The following is an 11442-nucleotide window of genomic DNA, read 5'->3' on the forward strand; positions in this document are numbered from 1 at the left end:
GACCACCAAACATCTCGCTAAACCCATTTGATCCCATTACACGTTTTGGAATATAAGCGTTGTAGTGTTTGTACGCCAAGCCCTTGACGGGCGCTTGTGAAACGCATATTAAATATATAAAGACTGGAGGTGCATTCTAATTATCATAGTCCATATAAATTATTTTTGTGTATAATGGCCGGATGATTGTCTAGTTAGGCTTTGTTTTTGTTTTCTTTAAATAACCATACTGCATCAGAAAAGTTATAAAAAAGAAAAAAACAAACAAACGAATAGTCTTTATATATAAACCCTCTATATTTTTACCACTCAAAGATGGTGCTATACTTTAACAAGGGAGAAAAGAAAATTGTGCGGGACTTTAGTGTGAAAATATAAATTGTCACACTTTGGGTTAAAAATGGTATATCTTTAAGCTTTCAAAATTAAAATGAAAGTTGACTTTGGGCCTACTAGGGCGAAGAAAAGATTGTTTAAAGTTTACCATCGTAGTGAAAAGACGAAAAGGTTGATTTTATATAAAATCTCGTTGAAAAGACGAGGATGATTTTACATAAATGTTTTATTGAATCTTTCATAGAAAATAATTTAAAAAAAAATCTCAAAGGAACTTCGTGAAAAGTCGAAGGAAACTATTTATGTTACTGTTCTATCAAAGGAAACACTTTGATTTAAAATAATTGATTTATAAATTGAGAACTCACAAACCTTTGGTTGACATATTTTTAAATGTTTTCTTTCAGATAACTAAGACGAGAGCTTCGTGAAGGAATTGGGAAAACTAGGCGTTGTGTCGAACCCAAAAAGCTGGACACAAATGTTATTTTAATAAATGTGTACTAAACTTATGCACAATGATTTTATATTATAAATAAATGCCCAACTTGTTAAGTGTTTGTGTTTGAATATTATGGGCTAAATAGCGTCAGTTACCGCGCAAATTAGCCTAATTAAGTCTTTCGCTTTTAAATTTACGATTTTGGGGTGTGACAGCAATGGTTTCAGTCCGTAACAAAGCTACCGTTATCCTGAACCATAACAAGCTCAAACGGCTTTAGTAGTGGCTTCAACTAGTGTCTAGTCAGCATCCAGTCATCACTGCATGTCACAATATTATTGCATGAATTCAGAGCCTAACTTCAATGACAACACATAGTATTATCGTAAGTGGTGCAAAAGCTGAGGCAACCGGTTATAGTGATAAGACTTAAGATTCCTTACCCATGAATCATGGATCGTTGTGCTTAATTTATAATTGGAAAGTTGAGCTCAAAATGTTGGGTTTGGGGCACCGAAAATAACAAGGATGGTGTACACGGGTCATTGTACTTAATATATTAGAAGTTAGATCCGTAGAAAACATTACTATAGAGGGGAGGAGGGGTAGAGGACGACCGACATTGACTTGGGATGAGAGGATTAGGCATGATTTGATAGACCTAAACCTCTCCGAGGACATGGTTGAGGATAGGAATTCGTGGAGAAGTAGAATTAAAGTTAAGGATTTTTAGAGAGAATTGAATACCTTAGGGCTTAGACTTAACTTATTTAGGTCACATACCATAATGGTATTTCCCTTACATATATTATTATTATTATTATAATTAATAAAAAAGCTTTTATATAGCTGTTAAACTGTGATCTTATTATTAATATTATTATAATTAATAGTAGTTTTTATATAACTGTTAAACTTTGATTTCCTTTATTTTGCTTCATACACATGTACTTAGAGCCGAGGGTCTCTCTGGAAGCCACCTCTTTATTCCTTTGGATAGAGGTACGGTGTGCCTACATCCCACCCTCCCCAGACCCTACTTATAGCTTTGCTGTCGGTGGGATTTTACTGGGCATGATTGATTGATTGATTGATATATTAGAAGTTTATAACATAAACTAGAGATTTGAATGGGTATCTATGCCCCATCTAATCCAACAGTGAATCCACCCCTACCTATGATATGAAGGAGTTAGCATGTTATAAATGTAAATTGCGGTGTTGAAGAAAAATAGAACAATAAGAAAGGTAGGTCTAAATCATTGGTAAAAATGATTTTGCAACTTGCGAACACGCGTTATAGCAAGCCATCACATTTTAACTAGCTATATAAACAAGGGAAAATTCTTAAAATAACTTATTTCAGAGAAAGAATCCTTAAGGTAGTGTTTGGTATGAAAGAATAAAGGACGGAATGGAATGAAATATTCCAATGAAATGAATTATAACATGTTTTGTTGTCATGTGGTAATGAAATGGGCTATTCCTTAATGAATAAAACTCCTTCCAATTATAGAATTTTCATTTATTTAAGAAGAGGTGTTTTTTTTTTCATTTCTACAAGAAATGAAATGACCCAATAATAATAATAATAATAATAATAATAATTAAATAAATAATTGTTATTATTATTATTATATTATAATTATTGCCATATTGTCAATATTATTATAGTATATTACTATTACTAATATCATTATTGATTTGTATATTATAATACAACTATTAATATATTTAAATTTGATGAGTTAATATTTCACAATGCGCATGCGTTATTTAACGTTTTTACGATTATTTTTATTCGATTAAATAATCTCGTTGTAACGCGCGGGTTTTAAAAACTAGTTATTATGAATATTCGTATTATATTATTATTATTTTCTACTAATAATAATAATAATAATAATAATAAACATTATCAGTTTATTATTATTAGTAAATAATAATATTACTATTAACAAGAATAATATTTACTACTACTAATAATAAAGTGAAGAATCATTTTATTCCTACATGATAACCAAACATAGCAATGGAATGATGATAACCAAACATGGCAATGGGATGTAATGATCCATTTCATTCCTTTGTCCATTCCATTTCCATGTCCGTTCCATTCCCTTATTCATTCCATTACCCCATACCAAACATACCCTAAAATAGCCCAAAAGTCTTGAGTATTTCTAAAGGATTGAAGAGACACATTAGAAAAAGATTTTTATTATGAGAGAGCATGCCAAACTCTTAAAAATATGGAGGGAGTAGTCTAAACATGGGAATAGTGTTGATGGACAAGTCCAAAATTTTAAAAATATTGAGAGAGCAGACCATATTTCTTTCTTAATTTTTCTTCTCAAAAGACAGTCTCTCTAGACGGTTTTATTATGTTTCCTGCCTGGGCTGTACAAATTTTCAAATTCTTGGAAAATGTGTCTTTTTAATTTCGTCTTGGAAGACGCATTTCAAAGAAATTTGATTTAAGGAGACAAAATTTTTCTTTTCTTCTTATAAGTTGATTTATTCAAATTCCGTCTACACCGAGAAGATTTGATTATTAACTTTCTTTCCTTAATATTTTGATTTAATGCATCTGTTTATTATCCCTTATATTCATTCATGTTCATCTTCTTCTTCAATTTCTTCAACATTACTTGATTAAGATATGATTTGATAAATGTTATGATTTGTTATGATGGTAAATGGCAAAACAATAATGGAGTTTCATCATCTTCTTCTTGTTGAAAATTAGTGTTATTAGTGTTCCGATCTAGTTAGATGTTCATATGTTCTCGTTGGAATTTCATGTAAGAGTGTGAATTGTGATGATTGGTTGAATGGCATGGAACCAATAAACCCGAAACCCATATCAATAACCTTCACATGATCTCCTCTCTTAAACTTCATCATTTTGAATTCAAGAACAATTTATAAGAGGTGAAAGATGATCCGATGATGATAATTCGTATAAATGACGAAGAAGCAAATATATCTTATAAAAGTATATAATCTGGACGGACAATGAAGGAAAAGATAAATCTCGTCTCCTTAGAACAAATTTCTCTGAAATACGTCTTCCAAGACCAAATTAAAAAGACACATTTTCCAAGATTTTGAAAATTTGTACGGCCCATATAGGAAACATAATAAAACCGTCTGGAAAGACTGTCTTTTGAGAAGAAAAGTTAAGAAAGAAATATGGCCTGCTCCCTCAATATTTTCAAATATTTGGCCTTTGTCCATCAACGTTATTCCCATATTTGGTCTGCTCCCTCAATATTTTTAAGAGTTTGGCTTGCTATCTCGTAATAAAGATTTTCTCCCAATGTGTCTCCTTGTAATAAAGATCTTTTAGGTTATTTTGAGGATTCTCTCTCTAAAATGGGTTATTTTGATTTTTTTTTTATTTTCTTTCATTTGTTGGGTATGTTTGGCAAAACTAGCTGGTAGCTGTTAGCTGGAAGCTGCTAGCTGGTAGCTAGAAGCTGGTAGCTGTAGTTGGTAGCTGTTAGCTGTAGCTTTTTAGATATATTTAGGTGTTTAACAGAGTAGCTGGAGCTTTTTAGATGTATTTAGGTATTTGGCAGATTAGCTGGAGCTTTTAATAAAACTAGTTGGGTGCCAGCACGGTGCGGCTGAGTGCGCGCGCAACCTGACATCAACCGCATAATCAGTGTCGATACGTGATTCACTTGATATTAGTGCATGCATAACCCGAATGCAGACGTGTACTTCGTGCAAAGGCAGTAAGTGTTTAATCGGTGGCGAAAATCAAGAAACAAAACTAAAATATACAGTAATTTCAAATAGATAATTTTTTAAACCAACCTCTTTTGATCTGAAACCCTTTCCGACCCGACACCGTTTTAATCTGAAACATGTTTTGAGCTGGCCCCTTTCAACTCAAAACCGTACCGACATGAACCGAAGTAAATTAACCCTTTTTTATCGACTCGTTCCGACCTTAATTTGGTCTTACACATGACCCGAGCTCGTCTGACTCGACTTGTTGCCAATCATAATCGGTAAAGAATAAAATGCTCTTATTTATGATGTAATTTATTTAAAAAAAAATATTAACGTGTGAAAAAGTTATGGACTTTTAAAGAGTCATGGAGGTAGTTAGTTTTGAATAAGTGTAAAATAGTTAACTATTATATAAATTAACAAAAGTTGATGAAAGTCCAATTACCAAAATTGTAAATTAAATTGTAAAACCTTCTAGTTTTTTCTTAAACGCTAGTAGTAGTAGCGTTTAAAAAAGGAGTTTTTTCTCCAAAATTAAAAACTTTAAGCTTCTCCAACCAAACAAAAATTTTAATTAAGTATGAGCTTTTTCTTAAAAGCTTGAAGCTTGAAACCCCTAAAAACTCATTGTCAAATATACCGTTATTTTCTTCTCTTGATAATAATTTAAAATGCGTCAAGCATACTTAGAGAAAAAGAAAATTCTTGTTACTTACGCCGTTAAACTTGACCTTTATTTTGGGAAAAATATCGTCGTGTCAATGGCTCATCTCATCTTCCAAAACCATAATAATAAGCTTAGCAACCATTCACAATCCGACACCACCATGGGCATGAACAAACTCTCCTTAATCATCCTCCTAATAATCTCCATCCTCTCCACCACCATCGCCGCCGATGGCTTGGCCTCCGACCCATTAATCCGGCAAGTCATCCCAGATGAACATGAACTAACCTCCGCCGACCACCACTTCACTCTCTTCAAAACCCGGTTCGGTAAGACGTATGCCACTCCAGAGGAGCACGATTACCGGTTATCTGTCTTCAAGGCTAACCTACGCCGCGCTAAGCGTCACCAGCTGTTGGACCCGACTGCCGAACATGGGGTTACTAAATTCTCCGATTTGACGCCGTCGGAGTTCCGGAAAACTTACCTCGGCTTGAAGAATCCTCTCAAATTTCCCGCCGATGCTAATAAAGCCCCAATTCTACCGACAAACGATCTTCCTGAAGACTTCGATTGGCGGGAACATGGCGCTGTTACTGCCGTTAAAGATCAGGTCCGTATGTGCCTAATTGTCTATTTAAGTTAAAACAGAAACTGCGTATTTGACTTTTTAGATCGTTGACTTTTTAGAAACATGTTTAATTGATCAATATTTAATAACAGAGAACTATGAAATCATATAATTTAATCTTATACAATATTGTGATTCCTGAATCTGATTTTGATACAGAATTATCAATACATATAATTGATATCGGTTATCGGTCCCACGCGAAATATCGGTACCGATATATCACCGATATTTCCGATATCAGTGTTTTAAGTCTTAATCAATTCTTACTTGCTACAATTGTTAGTGTTTTGCAAGTTACAAAAGGTTAATTTGTTAATGGTAGGATAGTATATTCAATTGTTAGTGTTAAATTGCTATATGTATAAATTCTGCATCATCATCATCGTACTCAGTATATCCCACCAATAGCAATGCTATGGTAGGGTCTGAGGAGGGTAAGATGTAGACAGTCTTACCTCTATCCCATAGGGATAGAGAGGCTGCTTCCGGTGAGACCCCCGGCTCGATAGTAGTTTTGCATCAAGCCTTGGACATAAGGCACATAGCACTCAATCATCAGGGACACCGGCTGATTGGTGCATGTGCCCTTGTCTTTCGGCTATCAACGCCACCACATGATGCCTGATTAACCTTCCGCCACTTTTAACGTTATTTTCACGAGATTAGTAAAATAACGTCAAAATTAGTGCACTTTTACTTTTGCCCACCCAAGGGTTCACACATATATACATTATATGCGCGCACCGCAAGCAGGGCGTAAGCAGGGTTCACACATATATAAATTCTGCATGATATTAAAATTAAATTGCTATATGTATAAATTCTGCATGATATTAAAATTACCAATATCTCAAATATCGGTCCTTGACTAATATCCGATATTTTAGAGAATTATGAAACTATCTAATTTAATCTGATATGATATTGTGTTCCTGAATCTGATTTTTATACCGAAACCCTTAGCCGAAACTGAAACTGCAGTCAACTTTTTAGATCGTTGTGACCGTTGACTCTCTGTGTTTTCAGGGAATTTGATTGGTCACAAGTTTCATAGAAACATTTTTAATTGATCAAAATAGTATCTCTAGAGAATCATTTAATCTATGTGATATTATAATATTGTGCTTCCTGAACCTGTTGGATATTTTAGGGTTCGTGTGGATCATGTTGGTCATTCAGTACCACCGGAGCTTTAGAAGGATCTCACTTCCTCCAAACCGGCGAATTAGTCAGTCTCAGTGAACAACAACTTGTGGATTGTGATCATGAGGTTTGCATATTCATCTGTTTGAAAAACTCTAGCACGCTTCGCTTTGTTAATCTGCTTGTTTATGAGCCTTTTGCAGTGTGATCCAGCTGAAAAGAATTCATGTGACTCAGGCTGCAATGGTGGGTTGATGAACAATGCATTCGAGTACATGCTCAAGGCTGGTGGAGTTCAGAAAGAATCAGATTACCCGTATACTGGAAAAGATGGCACGTGCCACTTTGATAAGAGCAAAATTGCGGCTTCTGTTGCCAATTTCAGTGTTATTGGCACTGATGAAGACCAGATTGCAGCTAATTTGGTTAAACATGGCCCACTTGCAAGTAAGTATCATACCGCCTTTGTTTAAGGCCGAAAAAACCCATGTGTAACTGAAAAAAACTCGAATAACCGAACCGAAATTACTAAACCCAAACAAAAACTGACGGTTCGGGACTTCGGGTTTATGTTTTGAAGTGAAAGTGGATTTTCGGTCCGGTTTTGTATGTGATTGAAACTGAAACAACCGAACCGAACCGAACCAAAGCAGACAGTTCGGAACTTCGGATTTATGTTTTTCGTAAAAACTGAATTTTCGGTTTGGTTTCAGTTTTGTATGTAGTTAAACTTAAAACCGAAAAAACCAAATTCAAATAACCGAACCCTAACAGAAACTGACGGTTCGGTTTTATGTTTTCGTAGAAAGCATAGTTTTGGTTTGGTTTTGGTTTTGTATGTATTTAAAACTGAAAAAACCGAACCCAAACAAAAATCATTGGGTTTATGTTTCGTATAAACCGATTTTTTGGTTTGGTTTTGATTTTGCATGTAATTTAAACCGAAAAAACCGAACCAAATAGATTTTCATTTTTATTTTGAACGTTAAATAATTTATAATAATTAAATAAATAGTGTAACCAAAATAGTTTTGTCCAAATGTACAGTAATCAATTAATCATTAATACAGGAGGATTTATGCCCAAAGTTTTTATTAAGCCAATTTTTCTCGGCCCAAAAGTTTCAACCCCAAATGGTAAAACCAAAAAATCAGAAATTAAAAACCACGAAACTGAACAATTATCAGAATCTCAAAAACTAAATTTTCTGTCTTTTGTTCTGTTTGTGCCCAAAACGGGCCTAAACCGACCCATGCACACCCATAGTTTAACCAGAAAACTTTCTTGACAGTTTTAGCTAAAGTATTTGGTCGTTTGTTCTTGCAGTTGGAATCAATGCGGCATGGATGCAAACATATGTCGGTAAAGTTTCATGCCCATATATTTGCTCAAAGAAGCGGTTGGATCATGGCGTTCTTCTTGTTGGATACGGTTCGGCTGGTTATGCACCTAGCCGGTTCAAGGAGAAACCGTATTGGATTATAAAGAATTCATGGGGATCAAATTGGGGAGAGGATGGATATTACAAGATTTGCAGTGGTTACAATCTGTGTGGTATGGATACCATGGTTTCAGCTGTAGTTGCTACAAACACTTGAAGTTATGGTTTGAGTTGGTGAATGAATACACAATTTGTACATATGGATTTCAAATTTCAACAATTTGTATTGATGAATGCTATTGTGCTGTATGCATAGTGGGTTAACTATGAACATTACCTGGCTTGAATGTTTTGTAAAAAATGATGGTTTGATGTGATCTTTGTTTTCTTGTTTTGTATATCCATGTATTAAGTTTTGGACTTGTTACTTAAAATAGTTATAGTTTTTAAGGAAAATTCGTTTTGAATAATCCTAACTATGACTTATTGGTAAATAACAATCCCAACTTTACACTTGGTTGGTAATGGTCCCAACTAAAGGAAATAGTTTGCCAAATCTAGTGATACGACATCTTAATGCATGGTTAGTATCTGCTTTTAAGATTCAAAATGTTCAAAGATTGTTGTGTGTATATGCATTCATTTTGCAAAGAAATTCAAATTATTTTTCTTTTATTTTTCAAAGAAATTCAACTTTATTTTTGCTTAAGTCTTGGATCCTGTCTACGTGTAGTAATACCGACCTGGGGGTTAAGATCTAAGTTAAGTATTCTGTTTTATTTTCTTGGTGTTTTGTACAAGCCTTGAACCTTCTCTGCGTATACTAAAAGCACAAACGTGTGAAAGTGATGTATCAACCTGAAAGTTAAGGCCCTATACAACTTCAGTTTATTCTATCTTTTTATTTTGTTAAAATAGAACCTTATCTGCATTTAGAAATACCGATCTTAAGTAAAATTTTTACCTTCTACTTTATTTATATTTTTCATGGGTCACAGCTAATCATGTTAAAATGTGAAAATAAAAATACATGTGAAATTCACTGTATTAGATAAGAATTGTGACTGATAGGTGGGTCCATATAAGATTTATGCTTAATTGAACCTTAAAAGTATTGTAAAGCCACTGAAAGATTTTTGTAAAGGTTAAAGTGGACAATTATATCTGCAATCATCATTTGATTATGTGCATAATAAGGTCGAAATGGAAATGTAGCCTAGGACGTTACAAGTCAACATGATCCCATGTTGTGATCTTTTTCACAAAATATGTAATCCCTATTGTATTTTGATTCATATTTAAGTTGATATTTGAAAAATATAAAAATATGTTTGGTGTTTTTTGTAGGATTGTTCAAAGGGTAAGACCCTACCCTTTTACCTAATACCCTACCCGGACCCTTTACCCTTTTAGGAAGAAATGTGGACCCGAGACCCTACCCTCTAACAATAAAATGGTCGGGTATAAATAAGGGTTTCAAGGGTCCAACCCTGTACCCTTTAAGCAGTAACCGCAGCTCATCTTCTGCATACTAGTTGTATATATCATATATGACTTTAATATATAAATCCTAGAACCATTATACTTTCATTTAATAACACAGTAAATTCTAACTTCGAAAGTTTATCAACCATTTGAACCGATGCAAATAATATTCACATTCACAAATTTCATGTAGAGAACAATTCAGTGATTTTCATATATACATTATATGTTTCCAATCAGTAGTATGACTTTTTATTTTTCTTAGTAGTTGGAAAATTTATAATGAATCATAAATAAAATACAAACCTCTCAATACATTTCAGATTAATCACGAATCTGATGTATATAGAAACTAGTAAACGGGTAAAGGGTCTGAAAAATGATCGGACCCTTGAAACCCTTTTACCCTTTAAGGAGAAATTTAAATACCCTTTACCCGACCCTTATTATATATTCGGGTCTAATTAAGGGTTTTACGAGTCGGGTAAAAGGGTTTCAAGGTTCTAACTCTTATCTTGCTCACCCCTAGTTTTTTGATAAAATTTTTGAAAAACATAAATAGATTTGAGCGTGTTTTAGCTTAAAATTTGAAAAATCCAAAAAATTTTATTTCTGCTTTATTTTCGACCACCGAGTTGTGCGAATTAAAAGATTATAATCCTGGATTTTACCAATCTTGTTAAAAGTTTTTACCCATGTTTGTGATGATATATGGGGCTTTTACTTCAAAAAAAGAAGGGTTGAGGGGTAAAATTTATAAAACGGTGGGTTTCATTGGGTTAAAATCCATTTGATTCGCAACAATCATTCCCCATTCGCTAAAAATTCCAGCGAATGGAGCACATTCCCTAGATTGTTCAGCAATTGAAACCCATTCGCCAAATTTCCTCATTCGTCGGATACTTATTCTCTAAGCGGGTAGTGAATGGAAGCTTATTCGCTAGTTTGTAGCGAATGGTGGGTAATTCGCTGAGTATTTAGCGAATGAAGCCTTTCGCTTCATTGGGATTCATGCACAAGTGTACGGAGTATAAATACTTGGTATTGGCAAATGGATACTTATTCGTCTTTGCACTCTTCTTGTTATTCCTCTCTCCCTCTAACCAAACTCTTGCAAAATTTTTCGAGAATCTAAATTGATTTTTATCATTACTCATTGTTAATCATCATCATATATAGGTATAATATGATCCATTACAATCATTGATTGTTATATGGTCTTGATTTCTGGACTTAAACTGATAAAACCCTAGTCGAACTATATATGAATAAATTGACATCTAAAACTTGTTACATAATGCAACTGATTAGAATATTAGGCATCTCGATCATGTTTCGATACCTCTTACACAATTTGTGATGCTAATTGTTAAATAATAGGGTTAATTGAATTTTGTTTCTGGGTTTGACTTGTTGATGTTAATCCAGTTTATTTACTCATTCGCTAAATTGAAACAGATTCACTAAAATTTCATTAGCCAAATTTGACCATTCGCTATTTCATAATTCGCTTAAAGTTTAGCGTATGGACTTGGTAGCGACTGAACCTGATTCCCTATAATAGTTAGTGAATGAATTAGCGTATGCGTCTTGGTTAGTGAATGCGTCAT

General features: G+C 33.8%; 1 protein-coding gene across 1 annotated transcript; it reads left to right on the forward strand.

The window, feature by feature from the left end:
• The first annotated feature begins 5349 nt into the window (after positions 1–5349).
• Positions 5350–8608, forward strand: LOC143622400 (cysteine proteinase 15A-like). Its single transcript, XM_077093565.1, has 4 exons — positions 5350–5802; positions 6974–7093; positions 7170–7413; positions 8293–8608. The coding sequence occupies exons 1-4, from the start codon at positions 5350–5352 to the stop codon at positions 8562–8564; spliced, it is 1089 nt and encodes a 362-aa protein (XP_076949680.1). The 3' UTR covers positions 8565–8608.
• The last annotated feature ends 2834 nt before the right edge of the window (positions 8609–11442 follow it).

This window comes from Bidens hawaiensis, unplaced genomic scaffold (genome assembly GCF_021521415.1).
Source record: "Bidens hawaiensis isolate Kalapana, Puna unplaced genomic scaffold, B.hawaiensis_p1.1 tig00003126_1, whole genome shotgun sequence".
NCBI classification, from domain to species: domain Eukaryota; kingdom Viridiplantae; phylum Streptophyta; class Magnoliopsida; order Asterales; family Asteraceae; genus Bidens; species Bidens hawaiensis.

What these genes read in the sequence shown, in the direction of transcription:
- LOC143622400 (XM_077093565.1), top strand. Translation starts at nt 5,350, where the DNA reads ATGGGCATGAACAAACTCTCCTTAATCATCCTCCTAATAATCTCCATC. An exon ending in TTACTGCCGTTAAAGATCAG is followed by an intron (nt 5,803 to 6,973) that starts GTCCGTATGTGC and finishes TGGATATTTTAG; the next exon opens with GGTTCGTGTGGATCATGTTG. An exon ending in TTGTGGATTGTGATCATGAG is followed by an intron (nt 7,094 to 7,169) that starts GTTTGCATATTC and finishes AGCCTTTTGCAG; the next exon opens with TGTGATCCAGCTGAAAAGAA.